Here is an 18583-nt window from a genome sequence, read left to right on the forward strand (position 1 = left end):
AGGAGCTGCTGGAGGACATACAGGTAAAGTCTTCAGATCACGGTTGTTTGAACTCTTTTTCGGTCAATGTTGTGACTGGTGGGATTAAATGGGTTGACCAAATCAGTCTAATCTCCCCCTTTCTTGGAATTTCTTCACTGACCCTGGCTGTACAGTATTAGTGTACAGGACTGATGGGACATCCCACCCTGGGATATAGACTGTAACAGCTGGCTCATGAGGGGGTTGTATCATTTGGAGCAGATGGTGCAAGTCGAGTCCAGCAAATTCAATTATGCTGATTCTGTTACGCAATTGGAATGTCAACCAAACACAATCCTCTCCGTCTCCTAAATGACTTAATCAATCATGCAAACCTCTAAATGAAGTTCGGTGGCGTATCATTGGCATCGATCAGGCCACTAACTGCCAGTTCCATTGCAGTCTCCTGCTATTGCCTTATTGTCCTTGAACAACGTGAATGTCATCAACAGAATTAAAATTAGAGATTTGCTATACAATTTTTTATTGTTGCAGGTACATGTATGTGTATGTGTTTTGGGAAAAAATAAGTATTGACCATGTAATGTTTTTTACTGGGAATAAATTTCTAAGGAGCCGTTCACATGGGATTGAACCAAATTTTGGTAAAAACCCGAAAATAAAAATAAAACAAAACAAAAAAAATCTGCCAAAATTTGTACCTTGTAATAACAATGAAATGACACAAGGAGAAAGAACTGAACTATTGAAACGTGTTTAATACTTTATATAAAAGGCTTTTTTGGTGACGGCAGCTTAAAGACGCGTGACATATGGAGAATGAAGTCACATGCTTTGGTCAGGTGTGAGTTTTTCACAGACTTCAACAGAGTGTAAAAAACTTGATGGTTCTGTGGGTCTCGTCTATCAAATCTGAGCTTTAATTTGTATTCTATATTATTCGAGTCAGGTGAATGGCTGGGCCATTCTACAGCCTGATTATCTTTCTCTAAATACATTTGAGAGTTTTCCTGAATGTGTTCTGGATCATTGTCTTGCTGAAATATCCACCCATGTTTCATCCTGCTAATGTAGATGTTGGACTGAAGCAGCTGAAATTAATTTACATTGACGAAGGACAGAGGGTTGCTGAAGAACTACTTAGAGATTTCTACTGCTGTCTGGGCTTTCACTGGCTCTCTACACCTCCCTTTCTTCATATGTTCAATACTTTTTCCCTTCGTCATTTTATTTTATTATGCAAAACTTTATTTGTAAACTAATTAGATTTAATTTCTTTGCACATGTCAATGTCTTTGGTTGTTACCCAAGTCCGGGGAAAATTCAAGTCAACAGGATTTTTAGAGATATGTTTTCTGATATAAATGTTGATGTGTTCTTGTAAATAAGTTTAATATTAAAATTAGTTGTCTTTAGAATTGCGCTTTTTATTTTAAACGTTCGTTCGTTCATTTATTCATTCATTCATTCATTCATTTATTGATTCATTTTCTTTTCCGCTTAGTCCATATATTAATCTGGGGTCGCCACAACGGAATGAATGCCAATTTATCCAGCCTTTTTTTACACACTGGGAAAGACCCATACACTCGCACATTCACACACATTTACTGTGGCCAGTTTAGTTTTTCTCATTCACCTGTACCGCATGTCTTTGGACTGTGGGGGAAACCGGAGCACCCAGAGTAAACTCACCCGAACACAGGGAGAACATGCAAACTGTACACACAAATGCCAACTGACCCAACCGAGGCTCAAACCAGAGACTTTCTTGCTGTGAGGATATTGTGCTACCCCCTGTGCCACCGTGCCGCTCTTATTTTAAGCAAACAAACAATAAAACAATTTTTTTCAATTAATCCAGAATCGTGAAGTTCTAGTTTTTAGTTTGAGTTTATTTTCTTCAGTTTTTGAAGGCTCTAACCAAGGATCTAATTGTTTGATGGAAAATACAGTAAAACCATTAATAGTGTAAAATGATATAGAACAGGGGTGATAGCGTTCCGGCACCACGCCGGATTTCCGGCGTACTGTAGCTGCGGGTAGGGTTGTGACGGTGAGGAAATTTCCCCACCGGTTAATCGACATGTGACAACACCGGTAATACCGGTATCACCGTGGGAGTGGGCATTTTTTCATTTCCTCTTTTTTTCTGATTTTAAATAGCTTATAAATGCGTGCATATAATACTTTCACTTTCAGTTTTGCGGGAGTTGCCAATTCGGTGTCAATTGTTTGAATGGACGGAAAGGAAACTACAAAAAAAATCCCTGTTATTAAACAAAACATAACTTTTATTTACATAACGAATAAAACACAACACTGCTACAGGCTGAAAAAACTGTGTAAGTTGGAACCATACAAATAACAACCATAAACGCCTATGTTATATATTAACAGCTTAGTCCTTATGAACAATCCGTTTATAAAATACATTATTAACGAATTTAGGCTATTGAAGAATAAACCGAATATGAAATATGATCCTTGCATAATAATCACAACTAAACAAGCGAGCACTCATTTTATAATTAAACTATATGAAAAAAAATTAAGAATTGAAACATTATGTAAAAAATCAAAGGGCAGGCTAAATAAAAGCGCCTCGTCAGAGCTAAACACCGCATGTGTCAGTTTACAGCTTCTGGAAAGATCAGACAACCTATACAGATCACACAATCTCAATAAACAACATGTAAATGTATAAATATTTCGATAAGTATTGTTATGGAATATTTATAACTAAATGATCTTGCTTTTTGGTTTTATCGATACAGCTTTGATCTCTCTTACAAGCGGCAGTTACAGGCGCAGCATAAGGGCGTCTTACACTGTCAATGGCGGAATACACACAGCACTGCCAAGACGTTTTATTTTTATTTTATTTGTTGCAGATTTGCACGTTGTTCCTTTAAAAAAAACTTTTATTTTTTAATTCTCTCAAGTTAATGTTGTCTATCGAGTAACTATCGAGTCCCTCGGATTGGAGTTCAGTGCGAAGGCTATTGACCAACCGCCCTGTAAGTTTAAACACTACAGGTCCACAGCTCTGGTGTGGTATGAATTACACGTTTTAAATGACAGCGAGACATGCTACGTTTAGTTTTTATTGTAAAATATACATTATAACCCAGTACACGGTAAAATAATGTTTTGAATGGCTTGTCTATTGACGGCGTATAGCCGTTAATTAAATATGCTGAGCATTTTTTCATTAAAATTAAAACACATTAATACAAATTAGCCACCCTTTGATTTTTTTTTGTTTACGTATATTTTTATCAAACGAAAAATGCAATGAATTGTTAATTTTTGTTTTCATTTTATTCGAAATAATAGGCCTATAATTTATAGGCTACACAGCTCATATCTTTGGCTCCAATTGCGTTTTTACAGATATCCTACCAATAGACTTTTTTTTGGCTCAAAGACATTTATGCCTATTAATTTCAGAGGTGCATTTTGACAGATTTCGTAAAGGCTTCAGCTATTCTACCTGTCAGCTGCACCTGCCTAAGTTTTGCAACTTGACTTGTGTTGTGGCTCGATGTCTGAATGAGAGAGAGAGAGAGAGAGAGAGAGAGAGAGAGAGAGAGAGAGAGAGAGAGAGAGAGAGAGAGAGAGAGAGAAATCAGTCCTCAGATTCGATGTGTGGCCGCACGTCTCAGTTACTTTATTGCAATTTTTAATATTGGCTCATCTAAATAAACTTTTCATATATTAAAAGCCGAAATATTGCCAGACAGAAGAAGCAACTTTCGGTTTTTGAAGAGAGCGGCCTCAGTTATAAAAGATGCGCGCATACACAGGATTCGATCTTTTTGGCCTAGGCATTATGGATTTTTTTTGACATTAAACACATAATCAAGTGGAAATAAGAACAGCTGAACTTCGGAAAAAGTCCTGCACGTTGCCACGATGTTTCTCTGCAGTTGGATTGTCAATGGCGCAGCATTGCTAAATCACTCGTTTTAATTAAAAAAAAGATATTTATTATTAAACATTGTGAGATGATGGTCGCGTGAATTTTTTTTAAATGAGAGTGCGTTGCGTATGTATGGATCTATCCGCGACCCACCCATAGTTAAACATGAAGGTGCGTGTATAAATTAGTTATGTTTCCAGATACTGCCACCTTTGTCAGGCAAAGTTTGCAGATCGCCTCATTAACGTCGTCAGGTTCTCTTATGCATTTGGTTTGAACCCAAAATTTTGCCAAATATGCGCCTTTGCATTGCGTTTTGACAATAAATCGTCCGCCATCCTCTTTCTGTAAATTCGACTCCTCTTTCTCCTCACGTGGTAAATGAAATATGACGCACTGTAGCTTTAGATTTTAATTATAGAGCATGCTCTCGTTTTAAGTCAATTATTTATAATTATATTTTCCATTTATTTTAAATAAATGTTTAATAAAAAAAAAATAAAAAACGAATACTTAAAAAACAAATGTGGGGGACGGTGTCACGGTAGAAAAGTGATGTCACCGGTGTTGCGTCTTAACACCGGTATCACCGTCAACACCGTCTATCGTGGCAAGCCTAGCTGCGGGGAAAAAAAAAATCAGGTTCACGGATATTGATCTGTCATTCACTCACTGCTGAAAGCGCCGGATTGGTTTTTATTAAGTGCCATTTTGTGTGCTCGTGAATCATCTTTTGAGTGTAGACGCCATGTAAATAAAAGATTAATTGTGTAATTTAGAGAGCTTTATAAATTATAACGGATCTTTGTGAGATCTCTATGAACTAAGATTAGTGACGCTTTTTAGTGATAATAAGAGGAGCGTGCTTTGCACTTTCCAGGCTATAATCCATTCAGAATTTGTATGAAACTTTCGTTTTCGGCACATATACGCTGATATGTTTTGGGAATGACATCTGCATATTTACGCTGGGTTTATTCTCGAAATAACGGTGAGGCAATAGACGGGACAAAAATATATTTCCCCCTTCTCCTTAAACAACTTAGTGTTTCAGCTATGAAATAGTTCAGTTTTGTATGTAGCCTAATGGCAAAGTGTTTATATTTAGTTTCGTTTTTTATTCAGCTTATTTAGAAAAACGTTTGGAGCAGTTTTTATTCGTTAAAATTAAGTTTTTTTTAACGAACAGCGCCCAGCGGAAGACCATCATTGTCTGTTTGATCAGTTTGCCTTCTCAGATCATCACGACTTGCCTAAAATAAAAGATATAAAACAGTTCAAGTATAAAACAATGGTAGCTTAAACGTTAAAGAATGTGTGCTATTAGGCGCATAGTTTGCTTATAAAAAGCTTGCAGGACATCGAGGCGCCAGAGCAATCACTTGCATTTTTTCAGTGGGAGCAATTTAAAGTTATCCGTCATTTTTGCTCACAAAGTACGAGTAATACATCAAAAAACGTTACAGCGTTTTTATAAAATAAAGAAAACCAAAATTATGCGCTTTCTGACGTCTGGTTTTTAAACAGGAGCGCTTAACAAAATGAAGCAAAATGTATATGCCTCACAGACATAATAAATATATTTATAGAAAGCTTTAAATTATTACTTGACGAAATAAAACAAATCGAAAACAAGAAAACTCCTTCATGTAAAAGATGAATTTCTAAAGGCGAGTCCAAGAGGAGATTGCCAGTCAGGATCTTTGCGACACTGACTCAGAATAAGTTTATTAATAAATAATTAAGATATGTCCTTACTCTTTCCTCGACACATTCATTGTTATTTGTTTTTGCCGGTGCTTGGGGCGAGTTTTAGCTTATTGTGTGCGCTTGAACGCGGATTCACAGTAGCAGTTTTAACATGGAGTGACACGACATCTGACGTACAGATGACACTGGCACATTCCGGTGGCACGTCCGGTTTTCCACTGTCATGTGTCACTCGCTAGTGGCATGTGTAGTGACCTGTGCCACTCAGAGTGTCGCGCTGCATGTCACTGCAGTGACATCGACACCCGGCGAAGCTTATGACATTAATTAACACGAGCAAAACCATATTTAATCATTACGCGACTTTTAACCTAATTTATCGCGTCGCAAGTTAGTTTATTTGCTGAGCTACTCCACAATGTTTTAATTTAAACGCATTTATTTTATGTATTCGTAGTCATACTTCCGTACGTAATAGTCATTTGACAGTACATGTCAGTCAAATTTATTGTGGCATGCTTATGTATGGGAGGGGTTACACTTATCTGTTGTACTGTATATTATTGCATCCTGGCAGTTCCTTTGTTCCCTACAATATGGACTTCTCTATGCTTTTAATTCATTCATTTATTTTATTATTTAACTTATTTTCATTTTAAGGTATTTTAAATAATATCCTTTAAAAAGTTATAATAAAATGCATGTTGAAAACTCATAACATATATGCATGTAAGATAACAGGTGTCATTTGCCTAATGATTTTTAAATATTAAAGCAAAGAGACTTATAAGATTAATGTGCTTATAACGTGCTTATACTGACACCTACTGGCACATGTCACAAGATCACTGACACTGGCATGTGTCACTGACATTACTGGCATGTGTCACTGACATTACTGGCATGTGTCTAAAAAGAGCCACTTGACAATAATGATGATCAGGGTTACACATAGGCTGTTAATATATTTGGGCCCAGGGGCCCACAAGTTATGTGTTAAAAGTGCGTTGCATACATAGTACCCCCACCCCTACTCACCTCAGGGGCAAGGAAAAAAGTTCAGGCTCAGGAATTTTTTCCACTATCAGCCCTGTATAGAAGTTTAAAGGCAAAGTTTTCTCTTTTAATATATTTCAAAACACAATTCAATCCTAATTGGCAAAACTGATAAGTAAGCAGCCATTACATCAGCCTTCATTAATATTTTAAAATATTTGCAAAAAGTGTAAGATTTAAAATATTTCATATTTCAATATTTAAAGACTCTTGGTGGACATGAGATGCTTTTAAAAAAATTCAAAATTACATAAATTATTTAATTCAAACAGAAATCATTTAATGCCATTTAAAAGATTGCTATTATATAATATTTGTTTGGAAAATAAACAAAACATTATTTCATTTCTTGTGTGAGTATCAGTACTCAAAAAACCAAAAAAAAAAAAATATTTTAGAATAACCTGTTCCCCCTCACCTATTTTTAATCATTGATGAAAATGGCTTGAGATAGTTTGGTAGCTTATGTCAAAAATCTTGATGACCTCAAATATTTAAACCGTAGCATGTCAGAAACTGAAACAGAAAGCTGAAAGCTTTTAAAGTTCAAATCTGTGCAAGGCGTTTGAGATGCTATAGCAGGGGCAGTGAAAGCTCAGCATTATGAATGTTTTATTACATTGTTAAAAAATGTCTGTCTGGCTGAGTAAGGATTCCTCTGCGTCCCCCTCTCTATATGCATGGAGAGACAGATAGTAGAAGATCTCCAGTCTCGCCTACACACAGCGATAGTAGTTGAGGTAACTGGAGCGTTAGGAGACCTCCGTCTGTCCTTCACGTGAATGGAGGTTGTGTGATGCTGCCCGTCATCTGACCTGGAAGACACAAGGCTTCCTTTGGCAATTCTGCATGATACAGCATTCACAATGTATCATCTAACTTAGAGTTCATTAGTTAGTACTAGTGAAATTCATAATGGTTGATTTCAAAGTAAATATTAACACACACTGTATTGATTTTTTTTATTCATGTAAGAGTGGGCACAGCCATTGCAACCAACTGTCCACTGTTGTGCCTAAAGTGAGCTTGCCAGTGTGTGTTTGGGCCAATGACTGTAAAAAATATGGACGCGCGACAGCCCCTTTTCCCATTGAACGCCTTGAGGGCAAAACGCCTGCTTGACGGGCACAAACTGTCGCAAAAGACTGCTGAAATTGGAGCCTGGACATGCGCAGAAGGACTGTCAGATGGAGCCAGAGGAGGAACCGCGAAAATGAGCGGAGTCGAGCTTCCAAACAAACACTTTATGTAAAATCAACCACGCCCCCCGAACTTCTCAGCATGCGTTTGTTGTCATATCAACACAAATGGATGTAATATTGTCAACAAATATGAGGGTTTTTTATAGTCAATCGCGCCCGCTCCGGGCCGCAGCGCATAACCTACTCGCGACGTCGCGGGCTGTTTCCGGCTCGCATGCGGCAGCGCCGGCTCACTCGGCCGGCGCATCTGGCTCGATTGACTCGGGCTGGAATCGGGCAGTGAGTCCAGGCATTCGGGGTAGGTCCAGCAGAGGTAGTCAGTCTGAGCTCTGAGGGGTAAGTCTCCGGCAGGCGAGAATCTAGCCGGAACTGGCCCGAGTGTATTTTGCTATCTGGGTGGTTAGGCGTGTATCAGCAAACTAATAAAGCCCGAAAAAAGCCCTGACCTTAGCGAATAAACAGTGTTCCACCAGGATCATGTATGTCAGAAACTGTAGTTTACTGCTGAACTCATTTTGTCATGGTAAAATAACACAGAAATCGAATAATAACACTTCAGTCTTCTGCCGAAGCTCAGACGCGCTGCTTTGAGAAACTGTCAATCACAACTGTCAATCACGATGACACGCCTAGCATTAAATTACTGCTAAAAACAAACTGTTTACAAAAATGAAGATCTGCACCTATTTCAGCACAATAACCAGTGCCTTAATCGACCAGAACCATCTTTCCGGACATTTTATAGCAAGCGTAATACATTTTTTTATTTGGGCTCAAGTCTACTTCATTAACACGGAGGAGGCGGGCTTTATGACTTGTACTGCAGCCAGCCCCTAACGGCAGAGACCTTCACTCAAACGCAGGCTTGCGGCACACTTGGTTTTTACGCAGTGGATGTCTTTTCAGCTGCAACCCATCTCTGGGAAGCATCCATACACACTCATTCACACTCGTACACTACAGTCTTTGGACTGTGGGGGAAACCGGAGCACCTGGAGGAAACCCATGCGAACAAAGGGAGAACATACAAACTCCACACAGAAACGGCAACTGTCCCAGCTAAGGCTTGAACCTGTGACCTTCTTGCTGTGAGGCGACAGCATTACCTACTGCATCACCATATTTTATTTAATAGTATACAATATTATGTAATTTGTTTTCTTCAGTTGTCTCTATCTTGATCGTTTTAGGACGCTGCGATTTACTTGTGTGAGTCTGATTTGACTTTTTTTTTTCAGCTGAAGTGCACTTGTTGTTTGATTCGTGGGTGTACTTAGGACATGCTTTCTGTGCTGCACTGTGAGCTGTTGGCTCTACAGTGGGAACACAGCATGATTTTGGCTTTGATGGGCGAAATCATGATGTAATCAAATGAAATCCCTGAGCCCGGCAGTGGAAAAGCAGCTAATGGCTCCAAACTTTGGGTCTTATTCACTTCCATTAAAAATTGCAAATCAAAATCGCAATTAGTTATAATTCTCTCAAAAAGCACAACCCTAGTACAGCCTCACTTTAGTCTTGGTCTGACCAGAATCAGTAATATTGGTCCTTTGAAGTGAAAGGAAACTCTGGTTCTCAGGTATTTAAAAACATCTGCCATTTCCCAGAGTGCCTCTGATTTTCACTATAATAACTGCAGAGTTTAAGATGTCTGAACTAAACTGTTTTCCTTTGCTTTTACTGAACCAGTAATGTTTAGATGTTCAGCTCTTTTTAACAATGTTTTGTGTTTGGTGTAGGGCTTCTGAAGAGGTTGCATCGATAATACTGTCACCAGTGTCATTCCAATTAGTGTTAGCCGAAACTGATTGAACACGGTGTGTGGGATAGCATGTTTCTGTCTGCACACAAATATCAGAATTTCTCAAAATCCAGAGTTTGGAGAAATATAGGTGGTTGAAGGGATAGTTCACCCTAAAATAAAAACTGTCACCAATTACTTTACCTTCACTTGTTTCAGACCTATTCAGGTTTCTTTCTTCTGTTGAAGACAAAAGATGATATTTTGAAAAATGTTGGAAAATTGTAAACATTCACTCTCACATTATTTTTAACAGTGTATAGCATCTTCCTACTGTTTTAAAGAATATATTATATTGTGTTCAACAAAAGAAAGAATTCCATAAAGGTTTGTTATGAAATTAGTCTAAATGGTGAGTAAACGCAAGAGAATAATTGGTAAGAAACTGTGTATTTTTGCCTGAACTTTCACTCTCACTATGAACTATCAAGAGAAAAAGGTAAAAGCTTTGGTTTGAAAAATATCCTCAATTTAATTTATTTGTTTGATTATTGTTGTTATATTATTGTGCTTGTGCATTTCGTTTTCATAGCTGAAGTATTATTTGACCTCAATTAAAGTTTCATATTAAGAGAAATTTTATGTAATTTTTCCCTTTACATTTTGGTTCTGTTAAATTGATATAGAATTTATTATTACTCATTTTATGTATTCCCTCCTAAAAAGTGTGGCTTGATTATTCCCAAACTGAATGTTTATGTTATATTAATTTCATATATTATAATATTATTATTAAATATTTCCCAAATGATGTTTAACAGATCAAGAGTATTTTTTCTTCTGGAGAAGAACATAAACAGGCGGGCTAATAATTCGGGGGCCTAATCATTCTGACTTCATATATATATATATATATATATATATATATATATATATATATATATATATATATATATATATATATATATATATATATATATATATATATATCCAATCCAATCACATTACTTTTCCAGAATTACGTAAACATGATTGGCTACGGTATTTGCATGAAGTGATCTAACTGGCATCTTTTTAGGATTTAAAGTTCACGCTGACATAAGAAAAATAACATCAGATTGAACGAAACACTCTATAAATGAAAACGCAAAAGTTAAGTGAAATAATGTGCTAATATAAACTTGAAGTGATAATTGGTAAAAATATCCACAGATTTCATAAACTAAATAAAATGTGTGTAGTGATCAACCAAATATTTCCAGGTGTCCTCTATGACACCGGTGGGGCGATTAGTAAAGTGCTCCTATAGTATTTGTCTAATGGAGATGAAATGTTCGATTAAAGTGAGTGAACTGCCAAGCTCAGCCTCTCAGTCTGGGATAAATCACTGCTGGACAGTCCTGCTTCGCTCTCAGTCCAGCTGGAAAGTTCTGCCCGTTGCCTGGAGACAAAGGAAGACATGAAATGCATTGCATAAGGATAAAAGCAATGGAAAAGTGTGGGCAGACAATGTGTACTGTTTGTTTACGTTACCTTTATATGGCAGCTATCGCCTAGCAACCCTCAGATAGAGCATCATTATCGTGACCACTTTAATCCATCTTTGTGCCCACAGACTTCAGAGAAACTCCCTGCCAGAGTTAAGTGACTTTCCATCACAGTCTACAGACATTTCTAGACTTTTTAGGACTATATGGAAGAATTGTCTCTTAAAACTTAAAAATGTTGCATCCTCACACAGAAATTAAAAAGGTACTGTGAAGTGATGTTAGACCTAATCTCAACTTAAAAATTAAAGAGATGGTGGGACATAGAGTAGCTCCTCTTCTTTAAAAAAAAAATCTGCCTATTACATTTTGTTTTTAGCACCGCTCTGCCAGTGAGAGTGGTTGAGATCAAGCACATCAAATGAGAAGAGGCTTGAAGGGGACGGGGCATGTCAGATGCTAGAGAGCATTTGATTGGTCAAGATTTGATGAGAAGCTGAAGTATGAGATGAATGTGTAACCCCCGCCGGCCCTACACCACCCAACCCGCTCCGAGCTGGGATCGAACCGGCGATCTTCCGCATGGGAGTCGGTTGCTCTACCAAGGAGGCTAAAGACCATGGCCTCTAGCGTCAGTCACCAGAGCACCTCTAGAGGTCAGAGGAGTGAGGTTTACCTGCACAGCACTTACTAGCTGGCCTCCATTAAACTCAACCCTCTAAACCTCCCTCCTATCTGGGTCACGGCACCAATGTAACCCCTGCCGGTCCTACGCCACCCAACCCGCTCTGAGCTGGTATCGAACCGGCAACCTTCCGCATGGGAGTCGGTTGCTATACCAAGGAGGTTAAAGACCATGGCCATTGCAAAAAAAATTGTTGATCCATTTAGGCGAAAGTGACAAACTACAAGCTGTAGATGTTTATATCGGTTTTATGTTTTCTAAACGCAAATTTTGTGGCTGACTAGCAAATAAATATCCTTAAAACTAACATCTAACATTTTTTATCTTAATTTCAGAAAGTGTGATTTCTTCAGTGCTCTTGGAATGTCCTACTGTATTTATCATCCATTACACCTGGTATTATTGCAAGACATTGAAGGTGATAGAGTAAATAATATTGACTTATTGCCATAATTCCCCAGTTGATTGAATTCATTACGAATTTGGGAATCTCGCTTTTTATCACTTTGAAATTGAGAAAATTCAGACAGAAAATAATGGAATAATATGTTGTATATAGTCAGGTAAATTATGTTTGAATTTGTTGTAATATAAACTTTCAGCAAATAGATATGAACTAACCTGTTATGTAGGGCGACACGGTGGCTCAGTGATTAGCACTGTCACCTCACTGCAATATGGTCACTGGTTTGAGTCCCAGCTGGGTCAGTTGACGTTTCTGTGTGGAGTTTGCACTTCCTCCCCACGTTTTCGTGGGTTTACTCCGCATGCTCTGGTTTCCCCCACAGTCCATTATATTCACTATAGGTGAATTGAATAAGCTAAATTGGCCGTAGTGTATGAGTGTGTGTGTGTGTGAATGTGAGAGTGTATATTTTCCGCTACATTCATTCTTCCATGGCGGGGCGCCACGCCAAAATGTATCCCGCCACGGCTACATTCCAGCTTCTCGTTTAAAACATTAAGTCATTGTTGTTGTTGCTGTTATTGTTATTTTTAATAGCGGGTTATAACTGCACCAAAACTTGGTAAGTGAATTATAACAGCACAAACTTTTCTGTAATCGTAGTAGTGCTGTACGTTATTTGTTTAATCCTTATACATGACATGCTGGTTGACTAACTGACTGACTGGTACGTGATGCATGAGGCCAGCAAACACGACGTAGCCTTCAGTTATGATGAACACAGTTTCCATAATTTTAATTTATTTATGGATTTGTGTAAAAGGTCTGCCGCCACAGCTGGAAAAATTTCTCAAGGAAGCACTAGAGTGTATGGATGTTTCCTAGTACTGGGTTGCAGCTGTAAGGGGGTCCGCTGTGTAAAATACATGCTGGATAAATTGGCGGTTCATTCCGCTGTGGCAACCCCTGAGTAATAAAAGGACTAAGCCGAAAGAAAATGAATAATTGAATGAAAGAAAACCTGTCATGTTTGGTTCATGTAAGTTTTGCTAAAGTGGAAATTTATGGCTCAGTGTAGGAAAAAACAATCATTTGAGAAAATTACCTTCAAAAATATGCAGTTTTATTGAAATATACAGAAACAAATGAACACATTGTAACAAAAGAAACTCTTAAAAGTTTACTTTGGAAGTTTTTATATACATTTAAACTGAAAAAAACACACAAGCAAACAATGATAAATAGCTTGTGTTCATTTTACCACGTGTCGAGGTGGGTAAAAACACACTGATCGCTGTTGTATTGAAGGTGCTCATAGGGCTGGGTGATTATCAAGATGCAAACTTGATCATTATTTTCCTTATTTACCCATATTTTAATTATATATATATATATATATATATATATATATATATATATTTCGATAGAAGTTGTTAATGCTTCCAGATTTAAAAGAGTACCCTAACAATGACTGAAGCCACAAAAATTAGAGGGTTCATTAAATGGCAAACCATATTTTCGATGGCTGAAAATTCAGGACATTTCTAATATCAACACACTTTTAAATTCTCGTTGCATATTTCTGTTGGGTGATTGGCTTTTAGATCAATAAAGAGTAAAAAACATCCAGAGCCTATTGTTATTGACATAAATATTATTGCGATTTGATATAATATCGTTTATCGGATGCTCATGTGGTTAAGTCCATTTAAACCACCAAAAATCACCTCTTCTCTTACTGTCCGTGTTGTAAATAAGTAAAAATATCAATTCCAGCCTTTATTTTGTGTACTATTGACAGCTATGTATTTAATTTTAGAACCCACCAAAAATTTGTATATCATGGATGTAAAATGGGTATTTACTTTGTACTTCAGAAAAGGCCTTAACATACACCTGCTCCCCGTAAACATTCAAAACAAAAGAGAGACAGCAGATGTAAAAACCAGTGTGTCTCTGTTGTCCACATGTGATCTGATCAAACTAAATCTTAATAGCAGATGTAAACAGGGCCATTGATTTCTTGAACACATTTCTCTCTGAGTCAGGCATTTACAGCTGGACTGCAGTCCTCTAGTGAGGTTTGAGGTCAGGAACACTCTCCCAAAATTTATAGCAGAGGATGGTTAGGTGTTAAAGGTCACTAACTTGACCTTTCTGGGTGCTTTATCTTGAAAGAGTTGTGATGTTAATGCATCGAAAGTGCAAAGGTGTGTGTGTGTGTGTGTGTGTGTGTGTGTGTGTGTGTGTGTGTGTGTGTGTGTGTGTGTGTGTGTGTGTGTGTGTGTGTGTGTGTGTTAGAGAGAGATAGAGATAGAAAAAAGTGTGTGCATGTGCATTGTGCGTGTGTGCGTGTGCATTGTGCGTGTGTGTGTGTGTGTTTGTGTGTGTGTTTGTGTGTGTGTGTGTGTGTGTGTGTGTGTGTGTGTGTGTGTGTATGTGTGTGTGTGTGTGTTTGTGTGTGTGTGTTTGTGAATTGGTAATGTGAGTGTTATTGATCCGTCCCTGTGCTGCTTCAGGAAGATGGATTTCTGAGTGTTATTATGACACACACACTGACTGAACACGCTTACAGTACAATCTCACATGTGGATTGTACAGCATAATTCACTTTATATAGACCAAATAAAAGTGCATATACAGTAATACACCAGCTACTTACATCTATTTCGCATTTGCAACACAATGACGGCGAATAAAGAAATGACAGCACTGCAAGAACATACAATTATTTTTAAACATTTAATATATATAAATTACAGACTGTAAAGTTTGTATACATTTCTCTCTCGCTCTTTTTCTTACACACACAAAATATATGTATTATTAACAGATCAGATATACTGTGATATAACAAAAATATTTTTTTATCATCATATGCTTCTGAAATTCATACAGGATAAATGTATTTTGTCTTTTGAATTTGTTCCTACTCTGTTGTTTAAAACTAAAGCTATATTTAATACTATAGGTTTTATGTATGTTTATGTATGCTTATTTATGTCATGACAGCCAACCCCTGTCTCCCCACCCCCGTTTTCACACCACACTGCTGACTTTGGTACAAACCAGTTGAAAAGAACCAAAATGCAGTCATCTGCCAAAATCCACATCTCTCATTGGTCAGATGTTGTTGAACATAGTTTTTAAACTGCTAATAGATTGTCAGAATTCACGTGTGGGAAAATGCCAATGAACTCCTTCAAGTAAACAAACCGACCGACACAAAATGTCACTTTTTACTATGGAGGGACGACTGCGCTGACTGATTATATGCCTGCTTTAGACAACTTATACATTTTAAGAATGAAGCGCGACTGAAAACAATGTTTTAATGCACGTCACTTCAGGAGGAGGCGTGAATTAATTGAGCTAAACTGCGACATGGTCATCTTGCGGAAATATTACCAACGATCCATCAGGTAATGTTTCCTCCCTCTCTCTGTTGGTAAAGCGCTGTCAACAACTATTTTTTTCTTCATATCCCATAATGCACAGCGTATTGGCCTATGGCAGCTGGATTAGTCCAAAAGGCGCAGTACTTTTTGCCGTTGGTACTGTTTAAGTTCAGATCAAATTCTCACCACAAATGAACAGCTCTAGGGTTTGTTTGAAACCGTACCGAGACCACCTCTCCAAGCAGGTCTCGGTACGCTTTTTTCTTCCGCTTTTGGTGCGCACTCGAGTACGATTTTGCTGCATTCACACCTGCCCAAAGGAACCGCACCAAGAAGGAAAACGAACTCTAGTGCGATTCAACCGAACTAAATAAGGCAGGTGTGAAAACACCCTAAGTCATGTTATGTTTCCATCCAAAAATGTGAATTATCTTTTTGCGCAAAACTGGATTATCGCATAAAAGACGTTCAAATAAAGCAGCGTTTCCATCTAACGAATCAAAGCGAACAAAATCGTCACTTCCTGAATAACTGGCGCCAAATATCAACTGTAAAAACGGAATTTGCTGCGTTAGAAGCTGCATGAATCTTTTCCTTATTTAATTAATGACTTGTGCCTCAGAAGGCAATCCTGACATGCAATGAACACATAATGGTGTTTTAAGGCATGAGACATTAATAATATAATAACATTAATGCTGAAACGGTTAAGCTCTTATAACAAAATCACATGACCTTTTTTATTGCGCATACTGGAATTTGTTTAGTAAAAATGTTTCCATCATAGTTTATGCGCATCTTTTCTTATCGAATAAAAAGTTTATCCTACTCAATTATGCGCATGTTTTTTAATGCACATCTTGTCTTTTCCATCAACCGTTTTTTTATGCGCATATCCAAAATGAGCATAAAAGTAGGTGGATGGAAACGTAGCTAGTAATTAACTCAATCGTTTCGTTCAAACAGCTGATTCGTTCAAATCATGATTGCCCCTTTGAGTCACTGGTTCACCTGATTCCTTCAAAACGCAGATACATTTAGAAATGAAGCATTGCTGTGTGTTGATCAGAAATCCAGACAGCTCAGCTAATATAATTAATACATTTAGTGCCATAAATATAGCACAATATTAACTTATTATTTATTATATGATGTATAAATCAATATCACATTTGCAGTCCTGCTATTTGCGACAGAAACAGCTTTCATGTGATATTGAACTCATTGCATTAGGGATATGTGATGAAATTCTGTTGAAAGCATTTCTTAGCTTTTTTCTCATTATTCCAAACACACACACACACACACACACACACACACACACACACACACACACACACACACACACCCCTCTTGATCTCTTTATGTTGCTCTTCATCCTTCTTCTCTCTTTTCCCCCTCCCCCAACAAACGCGACTTCATCATGATGTTTAATGCAGGTGCCACACTGTGCCATGATTGAATGTTTCATATTCTTGATAATCATATTAGATATTTATGAGCCTCAGCGTGTTCATTTTATTAGATTCAAGGCTCTCCATCAGGCAGGCTGACTTTGAGAGGGCAGAGACACCTTCAGCCCTCCTTTAACTCAAACACGTTTTCTCTCTTTTTTATATATATGTACTGTAGCGGCTCAAGGATGAGATAACAAAGGTGACCAATGAGATCGAATGTCTTGGCTCCACTCAAGAAAGGTAAGATGTGATTTTTTTAAACTTTATTTTCTTTTTTTTTTCATTTTGTCAGAATTTTGTTGTCAACATTTTGATCAAATTATAACAGGCCTTTTTTCCATAAATATCAAAATTAGTTGTGCCTCAAAAGATGAAATGAAATGAATGTGTGGTGGCTTTTAAATTCATTCAATGTATGAACAGACATAGAAGTTTATATTTGAAATATACAGAGCAATGTTTAGGGTTGAGATCAAAATAGCCATTTTGATGCTTCAAATGAAGGTTTGGCTATTGCTGTGTTAAACCAATAGATGGCGACAAGCAATTAAAATATATATGAATAATCAATTCAAGTGACTCTTCAAAAATGCTGATTCATCCAGTAATGAAACATGCATTTGAATCAAATTTAAATTTTTAAAACCTATTTATTTAACAGCATTTGTTGTTTACTGTTTATTTTGTTAATTTAGTAAACTTTAATATAATTTTTAACTAGTATTTTTAATAATTTTTTTTATTGTATTTTAGTTCAATTAAATTAGAATTTTGTGTTTACTATTTTATACTATTACTATTTTTGATCTATTTTATACTACTTATTTCTAATAGTTTTATTTTATGAAAAGTTTATTTATTGTATTTGTAATACATTAATTTAAATATTTGTTTTACTTTTATTCCTTATTTTTATATCATATCATTTTTTAATTACAATTTAAAATATATATAGTATATTATATATTTATTAATTTGTTATTAATTTGTAATTATTATGATTGTTTATTATTATTTTATTTAATCGATTTACAGTATTTAGTATTTTATGAAGGATATAATCAACTCAGCAAATCAACTTTTTTCCTCACTTGGAAATGTTTTAGATTAAATGTGCCTGAAGCAGTATTTGACCAAGTCGGACCCAGTCACACTTGCAGCCAATCAGCAGTAAGGGTCATCTAGTCATGATATCAGAGATATAAAAAAAGGGGCAGGGTCCTGTTGTGTTATGGGCGTTTGTTTAGGTGCTTTCAAATATCAACATTGTTTGGCAAAATATGCTTAGTGCACCTTTAATGAACAAAACTCAGTTATGAATACTGCTTTGTTCTTACTTTTAACAAAAAATGTCACTTTTAAATGGTGTTTCTGTCCGATTCCGCAACAAACAAATACATATTCTCCATTTAACACACAGGAATTACACACACATTTTTGGGCCACTGTTTGAATCTTTAATGATCATGTCCCCTGTGGGATGGAGCCTGGTGAATTATGTAGGGCTGTTTTAGTGAGAGACGGTGTAAATTGA

At 36.9% G+C, this 18583-nt stretch overlaps 1 protein-coding gene and 1 long non-coding RNA gene across 7 annotated transcripts in view; both read left to right on the forward strand.

Moving 5' to 3' along the window:
* cyth1b (cytohesin 1b) overlaps positions 1 to 18583 on the forward strand; it is a 194977-nt gene that overhangs the window by 147588 nt on the left and 28806 nt on the right. For all 6 annotated transcript variants that reach the window (XM_087274681.1, XM_087274679.1, XM_087274678.1 and 3 more), the window contains 2 exon segments: positions 1 to 23; positions 17225 to 17289. The exon segment at positions 1 to 23 is cut by the window's left edge and continues 60 nt beyond it. Coding sequence is in view for 4 of the 6 variants with exons in the window: in XM_087274679.1 (XP_087130805.1) it covers positions 1 to 23; positions 17225 to 17289 (88 nt within the window). In the remaining 2 variants the exon portion in view is untranslated.
* On the forward strand, positions 1057 to 13436 carry LOC147841451 (uncharacterized). The gene is made up of 3 exons (XR_015504363.1): positions 1057 to 1974; positions 6716 to 8837; positions 12577 to 13436. It is a non-coding gene; the product is annotated as an uncharacterized LOC147841451 (long non-coding RNA).

Source organism: Danio rerio, chromosome 12 (assembly GCF_052040795.2).
Source record: "Danio rerio strain M-AB ecotype USA chromosome 12, GRCz13ab, whole genome shotgun sequence".
In the NCBI taxonomy this organism is placed as follows: domain Eukaryota; kingdom Metazoa; phylum Chordata; class Actinopteri; order Cypriniformes; family Danionidae; genus Danio; species Danio rerio.